The sequence below is a fragment of the Pseudochaenichthys georgianus genome, chromosome 3, assembly GCF_902827115.2.
Source record: "Pseudochaenichthys georgianus chromosome 3, fPseGeo1.2, whole genome shotgun sequence".
In the NCBI taxonomy this organism is placed as follows: Eukaryota; Metazoa; Chordata; class Actinopteri; order Perciformes; family Channichthyidae; genus Pseudochaenichthys; species Pseudochaenichthys georgianus.
In genome coordinates, this window is record NC_047505.1 from 13,799,423 (window position 1) to 13,824,972 (window position 25,550).

The 25,550-nt window shown below is 40.8% G+C and overlaps 2 protein-coding genes across 2 annotated transcripts in view; one reads left to right on the top strand and one right to left on the bottom strand.

The window, feature by feature from the left end:
- Positions 1 to 4,840: 4,840 nt before the first annotated feature.
- Positions 4,841 to 19,163, top strand: lrp3 (low density lipoprotein receptor-related protein 3). Its single transcript, XM_034110044.2, is given in 8 exon segments — positions 4,841 to 5,041; positions 9,455 to 9,593; positions 9,674 to 9,879; positions 10,495 to 11,111; positions 11,623 to 12,095; positions 12,677 to 12,809; positions 13,210 to 13,841; positions 13,843 to 19,163. Coding segments are annotated over 8 exon segments (2,460 nt in total). The 5' UTR covers positions 4,841 to 4,980; the 3' UTR covers positions 14,042 to 19,163.
- Positions 19,164 to 20,058: 895 nt separating this feature from the next.
- The window catches only part of slc7a10a (solute carrier family 7 member 10a), a 36,826-nt gene continuing 31,334 nt past the window's right edge, over positions 20,059 to 25,550 (bottom strand). Inside the window, exons 7-11 of the mRNA XM_034079697.2 lie at positions 24,214 to 24,317; positions 23,760 to 23,856; positions 23,496 to 23,645; positions 22,699 to 22,876; positions 20,059 to 22,138 (exon numbers count right to left, since the gene is read on the bottom strand). Coding sequence (XP_033935588.1) covers positions 22,038 to 22,138; positions 22,699 to 22,876; positions 23,496 to 23,645; positions 23,760 to 23,856; positions 24,214 to 24,317 — 630 coding nt within the window. The 3' untranslated portion in view covers positions 20,059 to 22,037. The remainder of the gene's footprint in view (positions 22,139 to 22,698; positions 22,877 to 23,495; positions 23,646 to 23,759; positions 23,857 to 24,213; positions 24,318 to 25,550) is intronic.

The window sequence follows — 25,550 nt, forward strand, 5'->3', positions numbered from 1 at the left end:
ATTTCATCGCGGGCCACATCAGCATTATGGTTGCACTCAAAGGGCCGGTTGTAACTTTAAGACTATATAAACATACATATATAAATGTTTAATATATATAAAATAATGTATTATATTACAACATTGCCTCTGCATTGGATTATCATCGGATAGGGTAATAACTTCATAATTAACTACGTCTGAAAGCAGAATTCTTGGGCAAATAATTGCAAGTCTCTTCAGTGCGTATGTCCCAAAATGATTTAAAAAGAAAAGCCAAATTCTGGAGAAAAAAGAAATAAGTGACATTTTGAAATGAAAAAATGCATATTTTTGAAGAAAAAAAGGCAAATTCTGAGAAAAAAGTCATATTTGAGATGCATTGTGGGACATGTAGTTTATGGGCAACATGCTTCTGTAGCATGTAACCGTATAATAAACATATTATATTCTTTGCAAGCTCTTGTGGGGCCACATGAAATGAAGTCGCGGGCCGAATGTGGCCCCCGGGCCTTGAGTTTGACACCCCTGTTTTATAGGGTTGCTTAGAAATAGCTTTGTTCTTTCTGGAAAACAATGCGTCGGTGACTAGCTAATCCACAGATACCGTCAGCGTTAAGCCAACATGTGTTGATGCTTCCATCATTAGTCAGTCACCCTATAAAAGTGAATGAGATCACACTCCATCCTCAATGCATTCTGTGTAAATGGAAACAATTGCAGACAAACATACACTGATGACTCGTGTGAAGTTGGGTTTTAGGAGAACGTTAATCTCATGTCCCCCTGGCTGTGTCTTTGCCAAAACGGTAAACTGATAGTTTTTTGAGTTAGCATGTAGGTCGTTTTAAGGGGTAACACATTGTGTTCAATCTAACACAACTACCTGGTTAAATAATTTTCCTGGTAGTTCTTTTTTTGTTGTGGAAAATATTTCATTATAAACATATTCTACTTGCAGGTTATTCTTTGGCTTCACACTGCTAGATATCTTTATTTCAAAACGTTCAATATTAAAGGAAATATATTTATTGAGAATAATCATTAACAATGAACTCGTTATTAATTCATACATTATTCTGAAATAGTCCTTTTTCAAAAGTGTATTTAGAAGCCAATATTGATTCTTATATACTGATGGTCATGGCTTTCGTCTGTTTTTCAAATGCGATGTGAAGATATGGCCACGAGGAGGCCGTGGTGGCTCCAAATAATCGAGCATATCAGGGGCAGCCAGGCAAGGGGTTGCATGCATCCTTTCATTTGATTATTTTTGCTGTTAGCGACAACCATTAATGAATGAATAAAGAAAATAAAACACAATAATAGCCGAAGACCGTATGCAGGAAGAGGAACTCACATGAGCATGTCATCATTTATAAATTGCTGTACCACAGAGTTATTCAACACAGCTGAAGAAAACAGTCATATTGTATCTAATGAAGTCATAACTTAACCTGCAGGCTTACAATGTTGCTATAATAGTTCCAGTTCTTTTAACTACCGTGTAGGCAACCACGAGTTGTATTTAATAACTAATTAATATCGTAATTGTACATGTCAGTCCGCGTGCATTAATAAACAGCTGTATTATCCGGCGTCGTGGTTTAGATGGTTAAAAGCGCCTGTCTATTAAACAGGAGTTCCTGGGTTCGGATCCAAGCATGCCTTTTGGTCGTCATTTGCCCAGCGTTTCCTGTTGGTCGAAATTCACACTGAATCTCTCTGTATAGTACAATTATAATGGCAAAAGGCGTTTTACTTCTACTTTAAAGAAACAGACTGCTTGACTACAGTGGAAATGCCGACATTTAACTCAAATGTGATATAGACTTGGTGGTTTTTGTAGTACACCAATTTGACCACATGGGGGTGGCAATAAAACGGCCTGCCCTACTGGACCAATAATCCTTCACACTACAATGAATGGATTGGGGTGAAGAAAATCATGAAACGAGCGTCGCGTGGATGCGCTCCTCATCCCAACAAGTGCACCCCGTTTATGGTGTAATATACTTCAAAAGGATGTTTACAGTTTCTATATAGCTGTTTGTCACATAAAATCTGCCTCCAAGAAGCGAAGAAGACATATAAACAAAGAAAAAATAGGACCACTTTGATGCGGCAAGCTGAACACAAAGTAGGCCACCACTAGAGCGGAAGTTCTATCTTTAGGTCTTCAAAATAAGACTAAAAAACCCGATGTCATTTATATGTTTAACACATCTCAGACAACCATTGTAATGCTTTTTATAAACAAAACAAAAAAACCCTTTCACTTGTTATTGACTTTTCTGTGGATCAGACTCAAAATAAATGCATCCATAAAGGTAAAAACGTTTAAGAAGACTCATATGAAAACACTCATTGATAAACCTTATTTGAGCTAATATCAATGACAACATAGTTCATAGGTTAATAATTGACTACTATGTAAAAAACATATTATTGCATATAAAACGACACAATGCAACGTACATTATAAATACTGTCTTTTGGTGTATTATTTTCCCAGTAGAACATACAACTGAACACACTTAACCCTTGTGCCCTCCTCTGGCATTTTTGTACATTTTTCCTGACTTTTTTATTTTATTTGGTAATCATTTCAGCTGTGTAAGAGCTTTTGGCATAGATCTTTGCAAGAAGTCTTATTTTGAGTCACCTTCGTGGCAAAAATGTACACCCCCCAAAAAGCTGCTATTAAATCATTATACATTTTTTCATGAATCACTTAAACAACTTCTAACGTGCTCAAAACTACCAAACATTCAATAATTTTCATTATTTGAATTATTTAATTATTATTAAATAATAATAATATATATTTTTTTTCAATATAATAAATAGTAGGGGGATGGAACTTTGGTGGTTATTAGAGTCTTGGATATGTCAAAGATTATCTACAAAATTGATTTGACTGAAAGTGGAGAGGACACTGAGGGTCCGGCCCACCATCCACCCCCACAGGAGGCTTTTTCTCACAATCTGTGAGGACACCCTGGTTTTCCCCAGCTCCTGGGAGAACAACCTCCGTTGTTCTCTCTTCCCTCACTGTGGACGGGACCCTCAGTGTCCTCTCCACTTTCAGAGGAAGGGTCAGAGGAACTCAAAGAAATGCTGGACTCCAGAGAGCATTCGGTGTCAGACCCCCCCTCGAACCTTGTGTCTTCTTCAGATGAGTCCTGCTGCTCGCTGGCAGATGAAGGCTGCAAGATTATTTCTGAAGTCTCTTCTGCACTGACATGCTTCTTCATTTTAGTTCCTTCTCTTTGCTCCAGGTCTTTCTCCTTCTCTGCTCACTAATGAAATAAGCCCTTGGTCAAACTGCATGTTTATCTTTGGCAGCCAGGTGCATAAACACACTAACAGTTCTTTTTTTGTTTTTGAGTAATCAAGCACCTCTTCAAAGACACATCAAACACATCCCTCAAAAGATGGCCTTTTTTTACCCATGAAATGATCCGTGCATGACAGACACGCACGCACGCACACACGCACGCACGCACGCACGCACGCACGCACGCACACACACACACACACACACACACACACACACACACACACACACACACACACACACACACACACACACACACACACACACACACACACACACACACACCTCGGGGCCCCCTGGTAGTCACACGCCTCCATAATATAACTGGCAAAAATGTAAGAATTGTATGCATCAGCCAACAGTGGGAAAATGGTTTAATGTGGTGGAATAGAGTAGAAATATCAAATATCACTACTTTTCTTCTAAATGAAATGCTGACATTACAAAATGCATGGTTTTAATCTGCAATGGCAGTGAGATCAAAAAATGTGGTTTGAATGGAAGTCAATGAGGCATTTTTGAGAGAAATGAAATAATTCAAATAATGAAACAGGCATTTAAAGGGTTAAAATCCTGAAAATTATTGAATGTTTGGTAGTTTTGAGTACGTTTGTTTAAGTGATTCATGAAAAGAAAAGTAGAAAAAAATATTGATGTGTGATGATTTAATAGAAGTTTTTTGTGTACATTTTGGGCGACTCTGGCTGCGAGGGAGTGCGGTCGTCTTTCAACCAGAAGGTTGTGGGTTCGATCCCAGCCCATGCAGTCAACATGTCGATGTATCCTTGGGCAAGATACTTAACCCTGAGTTTCTCCCGATGGCATGGCCAACGGTGTGTGAATGTGTATGAATGTTAGTTCCTAGAGTTAGGTACACTGCTCTGTATGAATGGGTGTGAATGGGTGAACGACATGTAGTATGTAAAGTGCTTTGAGGGGTCTTAAAGACTGGATAAAGCGCTATATATATATATATATATATATATACAGTCCATTTACCATTTACGAAGGTGTCCAGAGGTAGTATCTGATACTGCGTAAAAAATAATAATGCAGTCAAATCAATTTTGTTAGTAATCTTTGACATATCCAAGACTCTAATAACCACCAAAGTTCCATCCGCCTACTAATTATTATATTGAAGCAATTTCATTGTTTGCGTTTTTTTGTCTCTAATAATGAAATAATACAAATAATGAATCAGGCATTTAAAGGGTTACAATCCTGAAAATGATTGAATGTTTCGTAGTTTTGAGCACGTTAGAAGTTGTTTAAGTGATTCATGAAAAAAAAATGGCGAAAGGTTGAACATTTGAGGTGGGCACAAGGGTTAAGCAGTTCCTAAAGAATATTTCCGGTTACACGTTTCCAACAGGTATATCTTCAAATAACTGTTTCTCATGAACGCAATAATTTGATTAACAAAGCGTAGCTTTTATTTTGAAGACGTTGACCGGAAATCGCTTCCTTTGCCACAGCTGCCTTGACTCTGGTGTCTTGGCTACCGCTGCAAAGGACACAATGCTTTTCCGTAATGAGGAGGACCTTTCGGTGTGTCTGAGCTGAAAACAGATGCGGCAGCCTCGCTGGAGGACACAGATGTCAAGCAAAACGCGGAAATTGTGTCCGAGATAAGGACACCAGTCCCCGCCGGGCGGACCATGGGACCGCCGGGGCTGCTGCTCGGACTACTGTGGCTCCGCTCCGCTCTGCTCTGTGCAGGTGAGCCACAACAATGCATCAACACTGCTGTAATGCTTTCTGCACACACATCTGTTCAACTGTGCTGTCAATCATACTGAAACTATATGTTGTTTGCAAGAAATGCAAATTACCAAGAGTATCTCGCTACATTTTTTATTTGTTAGGGGTTGTTTAGCTGTTTATCTTCATTGGAGGTCCTGATAACGCTTCCAACGTCACTGACAATCACAGCCGAACACTTATACAAAGCTGATGTTCACACCCGGAGAGTAGTGCATGTAATTATGGCTTGCTGCTCTTTTCTCCTGTGTCACAATGTTAAAGTGAGATACTCTTGATGAAGACAATGTGTTTTCATTGTTGTGATGGCATGGAATGAGAAGATGTTCCAGAAACCTGCGGGACTATCGATCTGTGGTGGGTAGATGATCAGGGTTAGCGTGGAAACATGGATGCTCTTTCACAAATGTGATGCTGCTATCAGCATTACATCACTGCTGCTTCTCTGCAGAACTACCCCCCCACCCCCACCTTCTCTGTTATCATATCCTGCACTTTATTGGCAGTGTTCTCCTATTTTAAAGGTCTGTGTGGAGACATTTAAAAAAAGCAGTCACACACACACCATACCATCCATAACATTTCATTTTCACATGTTCACACAAACTAATTCTCTCTCTCTCTCTCTCTCTCTCTCTCTCTCTCTCTCTCTCTCTCTCTCTCTCTCTCTCTCTCTCTCGCGCGCGCACGCACACACACACACACACACCCCCCCCCCCCCCATCCCTAGTGTTACAGTTTAATGGTGTAAAGAATGGGACTGCATTCTGTCACAAAAAAAAATGTGAGTGTGTAAACAAATCCACGTCTCCACAACATGAGTAAAACAAACATGTACACACTCAAACACACCCAGGGTTTAGCAGTGTTTTGCTAGGCGACTGGGCCTAAACATTGTTAGTTTGATTTATTTTTGTATCCAACGTGTGTAATACAAGTAACAAACTCCGTTGGTGCGTAGACTGTGTTTGTTAAGCTAGCCAGTGTAGTTGAGAAAGAAAAAACGAGTGTGTGTGTGACTGTAAATGAGAAGTCAGCATGTTATAGCTGTGAATGTAACATTATATATATATATATATATATACTAGGCTAGCAGTGCAATGTGTTTACAGTTTAGGTTACTTGTCAGCTAACAACATTGAAGGGGCTTTTATTGTGAAAGGTAAGAGAAGAAAGTGTTAAATTGAATCTGCCACAGCTGCCATTTAATCTGTTGTCCTGTTTGACACTAATGAGCCTCCATATTATGTGATCAGCTTTGTTGTATAGACGAGGGAGAGAGTTTACATATCTGCAAATCCACAAAAAGCAACTCACAAGCCAACAAACAGACCCAAACTTAGACTAGCAATATTTGAAAGTGCTTCAAAAGAAAAAACATGCTCCTCCTCATCCACTCGTCATCAGCACCCACTAAGTCATCACCCTTACATTTAATAATTCATGTTGTGGGGCCCTGCATTATGTCGACAAAAGGGAGCCACAAAGGGACGGTGTAAACATACATTCTGACCAACATCACCCAGTTCTTGAGCTTTATAGCCAAGAAAGGTAAATCGTATATGTTACGTTAATGAAGACCGCATCATGTGTATTTCAGTTTTTTGTTTTTATATTGATGATGCAGTAAATGCATACAATTTGATAATCAAATGTCACATATAATAATGTATCACTTTTTCTGCTTGATAACTTTTATTTATATTTTAGGCACATTTTGCCGTTTTGTCAAAATGATCTTAATTAAATTTAAAAAATACAAAAATCTGGACCAATTGTCTATTCAAACTTTATTTTGCTATTTTGATTAACTTGGTGGCAGCTTAACTTATTGCATTTGACTAGAAGGATAAACACGGCTGCTTTGGGTAGAGAAACTGTCCTTTTTATCTCTGCAGTGACTGTTGGTGTGATCTGATTTTAAAAACGTTTACAGATAATCAGCAAAGTAAAACTGATTTGAATGTATGCCTACGTAAAGTAGCTCAACCAATACAAACCCCATTTTGTCTCTGATGTTATATATATAACATTTAATATAAAACCAAAAGGCAGTGAACTCCAGAGAAGGCTGCATTAGTCCTCACAAAGTAAAGTCAATACATCTGTTGAAAATACTAGAAAAAGTAAAATCTCATATTAAAAACCTGTCACACTAAACAACAACAGCTCTACTCCACACACTCCCAGGGCTAGTCCAGTTTCATGTGTGTGCTGAGGTATCCATGCAGTAGTCGATATCCATCACTGAGCTCTAAAGGATGCCCCCCCCCCTGCCAATGTTTCACTCTGCTGACTTCACTGATTCATCAAGAAAGCCTGAAACAACCACACACGCTCAGCAGAACCGGGCTGCTGTGTGGCGATGTTGGATATCCATTGTTAAGCAGTTCAGCTGATTTTCTGTCTCTGTGGTTCTGGGTAATTAAGACGCTCGTTAGAGAGCTTCTTCTTGCCTGTGTCACAAATGTCACATTAACATCACAATGTAAGTTATTGTTACATCTGGTATCGAGCCTTCCTGTGTTATAACTGCTTGGAGACAATGCAGGGAAGCCCCTCGAGGCTTTACAAAAAAAGAAACGTATAGTGATCCATTTTATAAGTCTAATCTGAGTGGTTTTCTCTTCTATTCTACAATTTATTTATGTCTTTCGTTTGGCTAAAAAATATGTACAGACAGTAATATGACATGACTTGCTTAAACAGAATGTCTGTACTTTGTGTTTAGAGTAAAGGTGGACATTTGAATTCACAAAATGACTACTATTTACCAACCAAATTGTGATAATATAAGGCTAGTGCTTGACTCGCCAACCAAATAATAACACCAGTCTATTGAGTGGCTGGTAAACATTTGAACATCCACTAGCTATTTGCCAGGTTCTTTTAGTCGTATCAACAACATGTGGTAATATTGTAATTCAGCTTTTTTTGGCCAGAATGAGTCAACAACAATAACAACAACCGTTCAAACCTTGTAAAACTCCCCCTATACCTTTTCATAGATGAGAACCCTTTTGCCTGTTTCTAAGTGTTCAACACAGGGCTTCCTGGTCCAGGACACCTGATGCCTTTCATTATTACCAGACAACAGGAGCCATGGCCTGCACTTCAAGCAGGTCTGTGTCTTATTCCTGGTGCCCCTCTTGGCCACCGCTCTCTGTTCCCTGAAGAAATGGTGCGATGGCAGCAGGCGATGCTGTTGCCGTGGTGTTCGCCCCCATGTGATCAGCACAGAGCTCCCCTGAAAGGCACTAGGGTCGTTTGTCTTGTCAAGGCATTGATTTAAGGTCGTTTGCGCTGATTAGAGACAAAACATGACAATCACATAAAACATAATGCACTTTTAATAATGCAGCAGCGCTTTTGTATCGTCCTTTTAAGCGCTGACGTTTCTGGTCCTAGTATGCTAAGGTCATGACGAATTTTAAGGAGTTTGAATGAAGCAACGTGAGTGTGTGAGAGTATTCTGGCAGCAGCAGTATGGATCCTGCTGAGCATGCATAATTCTCAGTTCATCATGAATAAAGGAACAGACCATATTTCTCTCTCTCCTGGAAGTAGTTTCCCTCTTAAGAATTTGAGATGATAAGGATGCCTCATGGTTACATATGTACTATACGTGAAAAAGAGACGGGTCATTGGAATTACAGAACAGTCTGGTGATAGTTTTTATATTATTAACAAATCCATTTAAAGTAAACAAATAATTGATCCTAGTAAAAATAAATATACATGTAGCTATGCTAAAGCCCTGTTATAGCCTACTTGTCTTTTTCTATGCCATAGAGCTCTATTGTTGTCCAAAAGCTATTTTGGACAACAATGGATTTCCGCATACACCATTGTGCTGGCAGAAATACTTACTACTGTAACAGCTACATGTGTATTAGTATGCATCTGATAACAGTCCCCAATGAACACAACATCTACTGTTGTTAAAATAAACATGTATGCATCTACTTAATATATGGATTTCATGCACAGAGGCCCAATGTCTTGGTCATGGTCCAAACAGGAAGTCACACAAAATAACTACAAAGACCAAAGACCCAAACAACTACAAAGTGACATGAAACAACCAGTTATATGCAAAAGGACTATAAATTGGCAATACAAAAACACAGACCAAAATCATAGAAAGATGTGAAACGACAAAAAAAGAAACAAAATGACAACAAGGGTCTAAATAACATTAATATCTGTTTTGCTACAGTAGGAGAGGGGGTGGGGTCTGTTGTATAACTGTGCACAGGGGCCCATTGTCAAACCACCCCTCAGCATAATGACTGTAAGGAAAAATAAAGAAAATGGGTTAACACAAATCACTGCAGAGACCAACCTCCCTAATGTGTGTGTGTTACCCAGCAGGCTGCAGTGAGCGAGTGGAGGTCCACTCAGAGCGGAGGGGTGTGATCTACAGCCCGTCCTGGCCTTTAAACTACCCTGCTAGAGTCAACTGCAGCTGGCATATCCAGGGAGGTCAGGGCGAGGTCATCACCATCAGGTACAGCCCCTCACTCACACAGTGTACACATGACATCCGTCATAGAGTAACCGACTAAAATCATCCATCTTCTGCTCAAGTTTCCGGAACTTTGACGTGGCCGAGGCGGGAAGATGTTTGGGAGACTGGCTCCTGCTGACTCCTACGAAGACCGGGGACTCCAGGCTGTGTGGCTCCATGCTGCCTCCACCCTTCATCTCCACCAGGGGGCGCGTCTGGCTCTATTTCCACTCTCAGGCCAACAGCTCAGGGCAGTCCCAGGGGTTTCGCCTCTCCTACATCAGAGGTAGGCGGGACAGACATGGATCTTTTATCCAATGCTTAACCTGACTGAATCAAAACGTCTAGTTATAGAATGTGTAAGGCATAAACCATTTCTAACATAATTAAGGAAATTGTCGGTTAAGAGTAAGGAAAATTACCAGAGTTTGAGTGTGACGGCTTGGAAAGCCATATTTCCAAATCTGAATGTGTCTGCATTTCTCATTATAGCAGTATTTTAACTTAATAAAACGTTTTGAGATTACCCAATGAGAGTCGAAGAAATCTCACATCAGCCACATAACACTTTGTAACGTAGGACGTTTTTAGCGAGTCCCGTGGCTTTGGGGACGCAGTAATTCTATTAGCCTATCCCGCCCTTACTGTAGAGTAAACACTGCAGGCCGCATGCTATTAAAACTCAGCTGAAACATTAACTGTTGTTATGTTTTATACTTCACTATATTACATTATTAATAATGTATACTGTCATAGAATTTTAAAGTATATAATTACATCTGAGGCCAAAACGCATTCTGTTGTTTCACTGAGCAAAAAGCACTCTGATGTTGGTTTGTGTCGTGTTTGCTCTTGATATTTGGTAGCTGGTGTTGCATTCTGTCACTGTGTGTCTCTGCAGGTCACCTGGGTCAGAGCAGCTGTCAGTCAGATGAGTTCCTGTGTGGGAACGGGAAGTGTCTCCCTCGCTCCTGGAAGTGCAACGGTCAGGATGAATGTGGCGATGCGTCAGATGAACGCAGCTGTTCCCCCCCTCCCACGGAGGCGCGGCCTGGCCTCTGCCCCCCCGGCTCCATCCCGTGCACCGAGGCCCAGTCCACCCGCTGTCTGCCCCCCGCCCTGCGCTGCAACGGGGCCCGGGACTGTCCCGATGGCACAGACGAGCGCGGCTGCCCCGACACCACCTGCGGAAAACGTCTGAGGAACTTCTACGGCTCCTTTGCCTCCCCAGACTTTTTCCGGGCCAACAGGAGCTCTGTGGCTGAGCTGAGGTGTTCGTGGTGGCTGGACACCCAGGACCCCAAGCCCATCGTGCTGCAGCTGGACCTGCAGCTGGGCCCCGGGGACTCGCTGCATGTGTACGACGGCCTGCTGCAGCGCGCAGAGCACCTCCTGCAGGTGCTGTCTCATCACAACAACCGGCGCCCGGCACTGCTCGAGTCCAGCCGGGGGCAGATGAGTGTTCTGTACATGGCCCAGCCTCACAGCCCAGGACATGGATTCAACGCCACATACCAGGTACTGCAGACTGGGAACACTTCATCCGGTCTTCCAGAAAATTAGTTTCAAAGTCTTTTCAACGCTTCATTGTCTTTTCCAACTTTTTGTTCAAACCTTCTGTAAAGGAGAGCTCCAACTATCTTTAAAATTCAAATGGTTTTATCCAATCCACTCCAATCCAACTTTATTTATATAGCACATTTGACCAAGAGTTGACCAAAGTGCTGTTCATCAATACATATATATAAAAGCAGCAAAGATATATTTAGACAAAACCGATAGGACAAAAAAAAAAAATACTTATGTCCACAGACTGAAATGTTTTAATCATATGCTCTAAAGTCTAAACAATTGTATTTAATAACGTCCCATTTGGGGTTCCCTTCAGAATTTCTATGTACATTTAAGGTCTTCTGTGATTGGTATAGTTGAAAGACAGAGTACCTTTATTTCTGTTTGTCCAGAGACCCATCAACCCAGCGGACACCAACTAGTCCTCTCTGATGCATTCCTCCTCTGCCGTCCCTAGGTCAAAGGTTACTGTTTTCCCGGCGAGCGTCCCTGTGGCAGCGATCAGGGCTGCTACTCTGAGCGCCAACACTGCGACGGCTACTGGCACTGCCCATCAGGCCGCGACGAGGAGGCCTGCCCGACCTGCCCCGACGGAGAGTTCCCCTGCGAGGGAGGCACTGGGGTCTGCTACCCAGCCTCTGAGCGCTGCAACAACCAGAAGAGGTGTCCAGATGGGTCTGACGAGAAGAACTGCTACAACTGCCAACCTGGAAACTTCCACTGTGGGACCAACCTGTGCATCTTCGAGACGTGGCGTTGTGACGGCCAGGAGGACTGCTTGGACGGCAGCGATGAGAGGGACTGTCTGGCAGCCGTGCCCAGGAAGGTGATCACAGCTGCCCTGATCGGGAGCCTGGTCTGCAGCCTCCTGCTGGTCATCGCCCTCGGCTGTGCCCTCAAACTCCACTCCCTCAGGAGCAGAGAGTACAGGTGTGGAGGAAGCACCATTGTGCATGTGATGGTCTTGTTTTCGTCATCCCTTTGATTTGTCTACTGCTTTTACAACAAGATACATGTCTGAGTAGGTCGCCTTATGATCGCTCACTCAGTCTACGCCACTTCAATTCTCTTTTCTTCTGTCCTGCTGTTTGTCCTGCACTCCTTTCTCTCTCTCTCTCTCTCTCTCTCTCTCTCTCTCTTTCATTATCCTAGTTTTTAGTTTATTTGTTTCCTGTTTATGTTTAAAAAATGTTTTCCCCTTGTCCAGTCTGTTTCACTCCTGGCATTATTAGTTGTCATTAGCCCTGCAACCACCTGACCTCCTGCACACCTGCACTTCATCCACTGATTAGTTGACTTGCTTTTAAATCCTAGTTATCGGTTACATTTTTGTCGGGATCCTTGTTTGTTGGTCAGCTGGAAGGTCTGTTGAGTTGTGTTTGTTTTGTCCTCCCCGGATTACCTAAAAGTAAAGGTATTTTCCTGTCTTCTGTATTTGGGTACACCCAGCTCTACTCACAATGACAGTCTCTCTGTCTTTGTCCCCGTCTCTGTCTCTGTCTCTCTTACAGAGCTTTTGAGACTCAGATGACTCGCATGGAGGCCGATTTTGTTCAGAGAGAGGCCCCCCCTTCGTATGGCCAGTTAATCGCCCAGGGTCTCATCCCTCCGGTGGAGGATTTCCCCGTGTACAACCCCACCCAGGTAATGCATTCACACACAATAATACATTTCTGGTAATTGTTTTCCTGAAACTTAGGATTCAAGCACAAATTGAAATTGAAAATGCACTTAAACAAAGGTGGATAACAACACCTAATGGCTGTCAATATTCATATATTTCCATTAACTCATAACTCACGTTATTAACTGAAATGAATAGTTAACATTTTATTAAAAAAGCTTTTTTTCTCTTGCGTTAAGGGATGCCATTGTGATATCTTAGTGGTTAGTATCAAGCAAAGGCCAGCAGTCTTTTAGCTTAACTTAGCTTAGCACAGATACTGGATAACAAACCAGTTCATCTAAGGATGACCATTTTGCTTGATTGCTTGCTATCTACCTGATATTTGGATAGAAACAGGAATGTCTCCCCCTCCTCCAGGCGTCCGTGTTACAGAACCTGCGTCTGGCGATGCGCAGGCAGATCAGACGTCACTCCACGCGGCGCTCCACCTCCTCTTCCTCTCGCCGATGTCTCGGGCATCTATGGACTCGCCTGTTCCGCAGCGGGGGGCGAACCAGAGGGAATGCCCCTCTGCTCGACTCCCCTGGACCCACACAGATCACACTGGGGCTCCACAGCTACCAAACTGTGGGCGTGCAGTTGCCCAGGAGCTGGGCTGTGGGACAGGCTCGATGGGAACAGGTCGATGCAGTGGGGTCCCGGCGGTCTGCAACCAGGACCCTGCAGTCCTGCACGTCGGAGAGCCCCGCATCACCTCTGTCCTTGCAGTCTGCAGACAGCCCAGAGGACGTGCTGTCACCAGTCAGCAGGGAGAGCAGCAGGGGTCCACAGTCGGAGCCCCCCACACCCCACTCTCTAACTCATAGCGGGCGCCCCACAGATCCCCAGGAAGCCTCTGTGCCTCCATGCAACATCCGCACATCGAGGAAACTTGTTCTGGAGCTCGCTGTTAACCTGAATGGTGTTTCCTTGAGACGATACTCCCCCTTGGGGCCCTTGTCCCCTATCTCACCCCCTGTGTTTTCTAGCAGATCCCAGACCGCCACAACACCCTAACCCCCAGGTACCAGAGGTGACGTCACCCTCCGAACCCTCGTCTACTTCTGTGAAAGCAGAGGACAGCCACCTTACTGTGGAAGTGCCAAGCAGGGGGATAAGGAGCAGGGATAAGAGGAGGAGTAGAGAGGGCAAGGGTAGGGCCTTTAGTGATGAGGGAGGAGATTCAGGGAGGGAAACAACGCCATGCTGAGGAGTTAGGGAGGTACCCTCCTTCCACTCTCTCGGCTGAGACCTGCTCTCATCAATATCTGCTGAAGTGTCCTTGAGATGAGTTCCTATCAGATCCAGAGGTGAGACCTGTACCTTAGCCCAATTCAGTCAAATATAATTAACTTGTGTCTATTCACTTTAAAAATCTGCATATGCAGTGTTTTAGTAAGATTATAAACCAGCGTTAGTAGTGCTTATGGTCTTTGTTGTGCAGTTTATGTTTTTGTCAAGGAGCTTAAAGGGATAGTTTGGATGTTTTGAAATAGGGCTGTTTTAGGTACTTATCGATTTTGAGTGTATAATCTTTTGAAGTGGGTGGATGTCTATCTTAAAAGTCCATCCTATAATAATCTGGGGGTTCCTGAGGTTGTTATCCCTGCTATCTTCAAAGCCACCATACTCCATTGACCAAAAGGGTATTCTTTACCTTGTAGAACACGTAAGCTGCTATTGTGCTGTTCTCTCGATAGGTCAGATTCACCAGTCACACAATAACACACAATGACTAAGTGATCGGGAGAGTGGAAGACCAGCAACTTGATTTCTCTATGAGCAAAATATCAGTTTCTGTCAATGAAGTCTGGTGGTTTGAGTTATTTGTCGAAAAAGGAAAACATTCTAAATATTGGTTAGACTTAAAGGTGGGGTAGGTAAGTTTCAGAAACCGGCTCGAGATACACTTTTTGTTATATTCCATGGAATGCTCTTAACATCCCGATAGCAATGAATATCTGAAGTGCTTTGACAAAAAATCCATAGCAAAATGTCATCTGTAGAAGCCGTAGTACTGTAAAAAGTACAACCAATCAAACGGATTGGATGGCCTACCTGCCTGTCAGCCTTCCATCGGGGCACAAACTGATCTCGTGCCCTCATTGGTCATGTGCGCGTTCGTGTGTGTTGGAGGAGGGGCTCTATAAGGAAGTGGCAGATTTTCTCCGGCTGTGTATTTTCAAATTCTGGCGATCTCGAGCTGGTTTCTCAAACTTACCTACCCCACCTTTAAACTGATATTGAATGTATTTGATGGTTTATTTTTTAGGTGGTTAAATATAACTAATCAACCCCAAAATCCCAACTAATGTCGATTCCCTTGTGGGACATGACCTCGTCAGGAGCCTGTTCCAGAAAAATCGAAACTCAATTCTGGCCACCAGTACCAATTGAATATTAGCTACATGTTCTTACAACGCCAAAGCAGCCTTTGTGTCGTTACCCAGAGCCATTTTGCACCGCTATATACTGTGAACCAAAAAAGCCTGTTAAGTGATCACAAATGAATTTCCCTTGCGCCATGGTCTTATTCCCACTTTAATGTAGAGGTAGTGTTATTATTAGAAGTTCACGGTAGGCTGTCGCATATCAGGTGAAAGCTGGTGATATTGTCCGTTTTTCGTATAGTCGATAAATCAAATGAAAGACCAATATGAGCACGTCCATTTCTAAATGCTTTATGACTTCACCAGACCTTTGTGGATACTTATGTTTTAAAATGCTAAATCGTTTTCTTGAACGTTTTCAGGAAAAATCGCATTTGTTTGAGACTAATTTGGGCTGCAATAGCGTTGCTCATTTATGTGTTTTAGATAGACTACTACGAAGCTCTTTGACACAGAGGAATACGCTTTTATACTTGTTAGTATACACTTGTTAGTATAATATACATTGAGTATATTGGTCTTTTCACAGGATTGTTGACAATACAAAAAATACAAAAATAAAGCCAGACCTTTCACTTCCATAGGCAAGGATGAACATTTTTGGAAATGTGTTTATTTGCTTTCTATTGGAGAGTTGGATGAGTAGATAGAAACCACTCTCATGCCTGTCGTAAAACACAAGGCTACATCTAGCAGTTGGTTAGTTTAGCCTAGCTTAGCCTAGCTTAGCCTAAATACTGGAAACAGCTAGCCTGGCTCTGTCTGAAGTTAGCGGGTGAGCTTTAACGGCCCTTTTGTGGCAGTGTCTCACCTTCAGACGGAGCCATGCTGTCTGTTATTTTAAGTTTACAGTATTAATGATAAGCTATGCTAACCGGCTAACCCTTGTCTATAAGGATATGCAATATGTGGTATCAATCCTTCATATGAGTACATATTAGCGTAAAGACCAAAACCTTTTTTTTAACAATGCAGTTTCACAGAATAATTCAATCATGCCAAATCTTTGTCCGTTTTAATTTAACATATGCTGTACATTTCTTCAGTTATACTTCATTTACCCTCTTCGAACTTAAAAAATGGTTTCACTACGTTTAAGAAAATGTTATCAAACTGATTTTTCAATTTAGATTTGTCAATTAAGCCTTTTCAACTTGACATAATCTGTTTTGAAAGCAAACTTGAATGGAAACTGAGATAAAGAGTCCAAGAACCTGTAACTCTGCTCACCCCTCACCCTCCTCTAATCAAACATACACTCCTCTCAAGGAAGCCTTTCCTCACTTGAATGAACGTGACTGTTTCGGAGGCAGTGTCTACGATTTTATGTGAATGTGCCGGGAACATTAGCTTGACTTCAGAAAATGTATTGTTTGTCGAGTCGTCTTCATCCCAGCGGTACCTCTGCAGCACTGCAGACCTGCTGACTGTGACGCCTGCTTTATTACACTGGAAATTCATATCTATGCTGTGGACATTTCTATGACAGGATGTGATAAAAGGCTTCTATTTTTCAATCTTCGATCAGGACCTCTATTCCTACTTTATATTTCTCTTTCTGTCTTGACAAACATTGAACTTGATTGGACATGATCGCTTGATGTTTTTCTGTGAATCTTCTCTGAGGTGACCCTGGTGACGTTTACTAATTACTGTTGCGCCTCTAAAGAATGTATCACTTCCATTGTTTCTTGAAATGCATGTATCTCTCTTTTACTGCAGGATATTGCTACTGAACAGGTACTGAACAAGTCGGATAACTTGTGTGAAGAGGCAGAGTTAGAGAAATGACAGAAAGCCAAATGCTGGTTGTTTTTAAAGCAGCACTGTCAGGGTTCCGTACTAAAAAACATTGTCTTACAAGTTGTTGTTTTTTACTTTAAAGAGATAGTTTGGATGTTTTGAGGTGGAGTTACATGAAGTTCTTATCCATAGTGATTGTATTGCCTCGATCGATGAGTTTGTTTTGTTATGCAAATTAGGGGCGATTTGAACGAGCCTTTTAAAACACCAAAGTGCGCAATTTACAGACTAAAGATAAATGACTCGTACAACTCCACCAAAAAATCTAAGCTGTCCCTTTAAGTGACTGAATGTGCCATGCTACCCCATGTCCGTCCATCTTAAAGAGATTATTTTTCATAAACAGCTGCTAAATGTTATGTGCCATTAGAGATGTCTCCATAAGGAATTCCTAGCCTTCCTAGCTTTACATATGTTTTGCATATTTCATTTTATACCTTGTTCAAAGTTTAAGGTCTGATCTTTCTCCTTTTACTTAATGTTTATTAGTTTAGAAAAAGTTACACATCTGCGTAATGTATGTCCTGACTTTCTTTGAGGTGTACAGAAATGTATTTAAAAAATGCCTTAATGGTTTTTCCCCGCTGTTGTAAATATCACCGATAGTTTCATGGCCCACATTTGTGGTTGTCATGTATGAAGGGATTAGATGTGTCTGGACACAGCGTTATGATATGACATGTGATTGCTACAACCGACTGCTCTGAAGTTGTAGTGCACTACTGCATCAGGGATTATTATGGCAGGGAAGTCAGGGGAGAAGAAAATGTTGCTTTTCAAAAACCCTATTCCACTGTATTTACCTGTTTATTTAAATCGTAATCTGTGAAAGTCTTGGTTAAATTATCTTTCTTTGATATTTTTCAGACTGCAGAAAACCAGTTATAAAGATTAGTGTGCCAACATATTACTATTTTAAATATAAAGAAAGATTGATTGTGTCACAGTGACAGTTTAGAGAATATCTTATTATCTGTCAGATCAATGCTATGTCTCGATTTGCATACTTCTGTACTTCATTTTACTATTTAGAGTTCATAAGTGTGTCTTCAAAAAGTATTGCAAAATCCACACTCTATGACAGGGGTGTCAAACTCAAGGCCCGGGGGCCAAATCCGGCCCGCCACTTCATTTTATGTGGCCCACAAGAGCTTTCAAAGTATATCATTTATTTAAGTTTATTTTAAAGTTACGTGCCGCTTTACAGGAGAACGTTGCCCATAAACTACATGTCCCACAATGCATCTCATTGTGTGACATGCGCAATGAAGAGACTTGCAATTATTTCCCCTAGACTTCTGCTTTCAGACGTAGTTAATTATGAAGTTATTACCCTGTCCGATAATAATCCAATGCAGAGGAAATATTGTAAAATAATACATTATTTTATATTTATTATGTATTTTTATATAATCTTAAAGTTACCACCGGCCCTTTTGAGTGCAACCATAATTCTAATGTGGCCCGCGATGAAATTGAGTTTGACACCCCTGCTCTATGACGTCCATTTTAGCTGGCTAACAGACATTTCAGGAACAGCCGTGATTGTTTTTGCTCTGGTTAATGAAGCACTATACAAATAAAAGTTAATTACTTGGTTTTCTTCACAATTTGAAAGACGTACAACTATATTTGTATCGAAAAAGAAGCCAACGTACATTTTATTGGGTTAATTGAGTAGTTTGTAATGATTTGCTACCTCGATCATCTAGCTAGCGAAGATTGTTAGCTAGCTAGCTATCTGGCCATCATCACTTCCAGCACAGCAGAAATTCACGGACTGCCCAAGTTTTCACATTCTAGGAAATTCAGTGTACCGATGGAAGTATCCAAATTGAAACGCAGCTGAAGTATTTGTCTATACCCTTGCTTTGATCGCTTTGTAGTCAAGATTTTCACAACTGTATTTCCAGTGGGGTTTTTTTCTTGATTGCATTTTTTCACGATAATGTACATTATCAAACCCTTCTGATATTGCAACACAGTCTCACGGCATTTCGTGTTATAGTCACGAAATTAATCTATTGATTACACGATTTCGCCATTTTTTTCGTGTCACACAGAACGATTTTAAAAGCAATGTAAATAATAACAAATTAGAAGGAAATACAGATTTCAGTATTCTGACACAGGACGATTTTAGAAGCAATGTATTTCTATTGGTAGTATGTTTCGTGCCTGCACCAAATAACAACAAATTAGAAGGAAAAAAAGATGACAAAAAATACAGATTTCAGTATTCAGAGGCTCTGAGCCCCATTTATTTTCCTTGCGGACGGCAAAAAAACTTAATTGTGTGACTATAACACGAAAATGCCGTGAGACTGGGTTGGATATTTAATATAGGTACAACTGGAATTTTCAATTGGTTAACACTTGGTAAATACACTGAATAGAGGAAATAAAGTACTACTGAACCAGGTTGTCTGAGAATTGCATTGCCTATCCTTGCTGTTTGAATGTGAAGCTTCTTCCTCATGTATACTTTGTTTGTATAAAAGCATTTTTCTTATTTAAAAAAACAACTATATTTGTATATTTTGTGCTGAAAGGAATGCCACCATGACGTTTCGATGATTGCTGTTAAAAGCCCTGTAAAGCCTTCTGCTGATTATTGTTCATTGTTTTACTGTGCCTGCAATTAATAAACCGTAAGCCGTTTATTTACTGAATTATTTTAGTGTACAAATGTATTTGTAATAATACTGACACGACCACCACCATAAAACTGGTAGTTTACGGCAAGCAATTTATTTACAATCGTCAAACGTATTCGTATGGAAGCCCTTAGAGGTGAGAAATGTATTTGTTATGATGATGGATTTTCTAAGTTTGATATTAATTACTTTCTCACATGTCTTTATGACTGCTGAAAAAATGGTAATGCCCATTTCCTTTTACCTGTTAGTAAGTCATATGCACAGGAGACGACACAATTAAGATCAGACATAGAAACTGAATCACCAGTATTTTCTTTCTCACTTGTGTCTCAGGGCTCCTGTACCTACTTGTATTATCAAAAAAAAGATGCATCTCAGAATTTGCTATATTTAATAGGTAATTACATTGTTATTTTTGCACATCTTTACACCCTTTTACACAGAGGTGCACCGATCAATTGTACACAGTATGTAAATGTTTCACAACATGTCCGAGGAAAGTGATCTTTGTGAGAGACACTGGCGCATTTGTAACAGTTTGTTCTTCTTTACACAGTATTTACAGATCTCAGCTGAGCAAACAGCGCCTGGACATGGCAGACAGACATTGTTGTTTGAAGTGTGAGTCTTTTTGTAGATTTCCGTTGAAAAATACTGTTCAAGTTCCTACATGCTGGTTTACATTGTTAAAAAACCCTCATATGTTTTGTTGTATGTACACAAAAGGAAGCTTATGGGCTGTAAGATACGACTTAAATACAACAAATATCACATGGAGTACATTTATTTAAAGGAATACTTCACCCCCAAAATAACCATTTGTCCATCAAATTTTCATTCCGTGTTGATTTTACATTTCTTACGAGCTTCCGTGGTGAACAAACAATCATAAAATGGAAAAAAGTCTTGATGCATTTCAGAAAATGGGCGACACGTGCATAAACAGTTCACGCACAAACAGATAATTTGGGATGTGAAGTATTCCATAAGGTAGTGGTAGTGCGACTTGAGTGAGGACCATTTTACCATAAGTGTTTGGGGGCAACTTAATATTTCAATGGGGTCAAAATAAGTCCACTGAAAAAACAACTATATGAATTCAAAGGTACCATTAAGATTAAGATGGACTTTTATTAATCCCTCGTGGGGAAATTGTTTCTCTGCATTTGACCCATCCTAGTGTTAGGAGCAGTGTGCTGCCATTTTGAATGGCGCCCGGGGAGCAGTGTAGGGAACGGTGCCTTGCTCAGGGACACCTCGGTAGCACTTGGTCTTGCCGGGACTTGAACTGGTGACCTTCCAGTTGCCAAGCCAAGTCCCTATCGACTTCGCCACCACCGCCCTCATAGCAAGTGAGTTGATCTATACAGTGTTGGCCTGGGGTAATTATTGTTCTGATCTTTGGGGAAGTGGGAGCAGGCCCATGCATGTTAATGGTAAACACTTTATCATATCAGATGGGAAATATGAAATGTAATAGCTGTCTTGTCAGATGAAGCACCTTGAAAGAGTTCACAGAGGCATTCCTTAAAAAACAATCACAAATCAGAACAGGCGGTTCAAAAGGTGGTGTTGCGATGCAGCTCATTCATTTCTGAGAGGCATCTTTTCGTCGTGGTGATAGCTTCAAACTTCTCGCCATCGTCCTTTCTCTCCTGAGCTGTAAATATTGCTGGGAACAATGAGCGTAGTTAAGATAATCTCTCTAGTAACAATACAAGGGGCACCTACATTATCTCAGTATGATCTAATAAAAAAGAGAGAGAGAAAGAAGCCTAAAGTTGAAAGAATTGCTATATAATGAAGCAAAGCAGAGATATAGACAGAAAATTACTCATCCACATTTGATAAACAGTAAACATCTTGTGAATAATTAGTGAAAATCGCTGAAGGTAGCAGCAGTAATAGAGAAGTATTGCTAAGTGCAGAAACTGCTTGCATATTTACCACAAAAATGTTATTGCATCATCAAAATATCCACACAACCCAACACACAACACACAACACCATCACATACATTTCATAAGGCACATTGGCTCAAGGATGTGATGTAGAAGATGATATAAAGATCTGAATGAAATAGGGAGCATGGACTACTGCTGATGAGAATTCAGAACCAGTACCAAGTATCACATAAAAACAGTCTTCAGCTAATGCCACAGCCATAGGTGTAACCTTCCTCTTATTTTATACTGGAGCGTAATCAAGGCAGTATCTCGGCTCGACTTTGCAATATGCCACTACACAAACATCTCTTCACCATCCACAAACTGACCAATGTGAAAAAAAGGGAGGGAAAAACTGGAAGTACAGGTGTGGATGCAAAATGGGAATTCCTGGGTGACTGCGCTGCTCAGTCAGTGGCTTTGGAGGAAGTGAGGGGTTCAGTCTCTGAAAGGTCTTCCTGAGGAAACACCACATAACACACCTTCTGGCCCACGTATGTGACTTTTTCTGCAATCAAAAGAAAACAGTTTTAATACTATAAGTGATTTTCTAAGTATGATCTCAATGTTTTTCATTTTGTGTTTATGAGTTAAGAAGTTAATCTTTATTTGTTCAGCTTTTTTTACGAGGTAAAGAAAAACGTTGTGTTGGTGTCACATACATTTTGGCCACTAGAGGCTGATTTGCTCCACTACTCAACAGTCTATAGAGTGAGTTTTATTTTCAACATGCACTCAAACACAAGGTGAATTGGGTGTTAGCAAGGAATGTAACATTACTGTTGTGTAAGTTAATAAGTTAAAAGTCGCCTAGTTCCTATTAAGAGCATTCTGTAAAGACACTTCAGTGTTGTGTGGTCAACATTTGTGTTACAACAACAAACACCTGCCAACAGATATTAAGAAAGGTTATCCCAGCAATAGATCGTTTTCACCTTTTCTTACTTCATAAACAAACAACAGAACTACCAGACTTATAAAATGTATTGTCTGTCATGCCATAGTTAACATCTCTTAAAATAATATAAAATACCATTTGAATATGTACAGTGGCACGACCCAACTTACCGACTACCCTATAGACCCATTTGGGTTTGTCCTTCCAATGAACACCCACAAAGTATACAGGGACTCCAGTCAGCATGATGACCATTCCCAGGCCACACACCACTGGTTCAGAGTACAGGCTGAAGCCCAGCAGCACAGCCCAGAATACCAGGTAGGCGATGGGGATCAACATGCTAATCTGCACAACACAAAAACACACAAGTTATTACATTACTTCCATCTCAAACAAGCATATTACATTATATTGTATTCAAGTACATGGTTTGGATAATAGATATCTGTAAAAAGCCATTTTAAAGACACAGTTATGTGTGCATTTTTTGTCTATCTAGAACAGGGGTGGGGAACCTCCGGCCTCCGGGCCGTATACGGACCGCGAGACCATTTGGTACGGCCCTCGAGGTAATTTATATCCTGACATTATTATGACTTATTAAAGGGGAGATGTATTGTTGTACTGAGTTGTCTGTTGGTTTCTGTATTGAAGAGAATGTGGGTAAAGTTGTAAAAATGAAGCCACTACATTACTCCACACTCTGACCCATTTTCCTTTTGCATATCAATAGGCATTTTAAAACTCAGGCAAAGGTAAGAATACATATATGTACAACATTTCCCAGTTGCAATCATAGCATCATAGCTCTTGGATTACTTCACCTACAATGAGACACATTGTACTAATGTACAATGTGTCTCATTGTAGGTGAAGTAATCCAAGAGCTATGATTTTAGATTTAAGGCCATGGGATAACAAAAATCAAAGTTAACTTTAGTTCCTGGTTCTCAGGTTTCTGTACCTTGATGGGTCTGACCATGTTGGGTTTCTTCTTGCGGAGGTAGAGGAGGCCAGCAATGGTTACTCCATAGGACAGATAGTTGATGAAGGACACATAGTTGATCAGGTTGTGTGTCTCGCCGATGCACAGGACGACTATAGTGGCAAAGCACTGTGGGAGATGAGGGGGTCAAATACATATCATACTTACTATATATAATAGTAAATAGTTACATGTTAATATTAATAGATACACAAAAAATACAAAGCTGTATGAAGCACTTACGCAGACCAGTAGGGCGGGGATTGGAGTGCAGTTCTTCAAGTGGATCATAGCCAGCAGATAGGGCAGGTGACCCTCTCTGGCTCCGGAGAAACACAATCTACAAACATGCATTCAGATAATTATCAAATTGCTTATTATCTGTTAAAACTTGGAGCATTAGCAATGCTAATCATTTTAATTTAACCAACCCGCATACACATTTCCTGGTTTGTTATTTATTTATTTATTTTTTATTATTATGAAATGTATCGGCTATCTAATTACATCTTCTTTTACTACAACAAAATCATTACACTTTTATTGTATCCTATGCAAAACTGTTCAATGTGTTCTGTTGCTGCCCAAGCCTGTGTATGTACAAACCTGATACTAGTACTTGGAAAAATGAGTCAATTCTAAAAGGACAATAAAATGAAGGTTGGGTGTGCATCCAAGTGAGGAGTGTTTGTTCTACCTGGAGGAGGTGAACAGATATCCGTTGATTCCTCCGAAAGTGGACAATGCTACAGAGATCGGCATGACCCAGGAAAACATCCCCAGCAGCTTTTGCCCGAATGTCTGGAACAGCACAACATCGGGTGGGTGAGATTATTGACATTACATTACATTACAATACATTAATGTAATGTAATGATTATTGACATTTACTGGAAACCGTTGGTAGCTGAGTACTTAGAGTGCATGCCATATAACCGCAGCGTCCAGTGTTGGAGTCCAGCTCTGGGTCCTTTGTTTAATGTCTTACAGTCAAATAACTGGAAAGCACATTGTGTCATGATCCGCCCTGCAATTTGGATATGGTTTTTCCTTTATTTCATGATTTATTATTTACTGTTTCCTGTTTTATTTTGAAACATACCTCCTCTTTGTTTGCAGACTTCACTTCCTGCTTTTGTACTTTTTCCCTCCTTGTGTGATTGTTGCCACCTGCCCCTCGTTATTATATTTCACATCATTAATTCAAATCTGTAAAGTAACTAAAGGTACAAAATAAATGTAGTGGAGTAAAAGTACACCATTTACCTCTGAATTGTAGTGGAGTAGAAGTACAATGGAAATACTCAAGTAAAGTACAAGTACCTCAAAATGTTACTTAAAGGTGGGGTAGGTAAGTTTGAGAAACCGGCTCGAGATCGCTAGAATTTGAAAATACACAACCGGAGAAAATCTGCCACTTCCTTACAGAGCCCCTCCTCCAACACACACGAACGCGCACATGACCAATGAGGGCACGAGATAAGTTTGTGCCCCGATGGAAGGCTGACAGGCAGGTAGGCCATCCAGTTACTTTAGCCGGGCCGGCTAAAATGATTGGTTGTACTTTTTATAGTATTACGGCTTTGTTGTCAAAGCACTTCAGATATTCATTGCTATCAGGATGTTAAGAGCATTCCATGGAATATAACAAAAAGTGTATCTCGAGCCAGTTTCTGAAACGTACCTACCCCACCTTTAAGTACAGTACTTGAGTAAATGTACTTAGTTACTTTACACCTCTGGCTATATCAGACTGTGACAACACACATAGGGCTTGTGTAAGAGAGCGAAAACAGTTTTAGTTGTATGTTTTTTTATTTGTTTCTTAGAATGAAAGTCTCATTTGTTAATATTCTAGGTCTGTAATTCCATCAAATGAAAGTAGTCACAAACTGAATTCATGACTCTTTCTGACATGTTCCCACTGGGCTCATGACAAACACGTATCGACTAGCAAGTTGTTAGGCAGGTTGTTAGGCTGACACGCTAGGATTGTGCATTCCAGCAGTCTTATAATTCCCACATAACAGACTC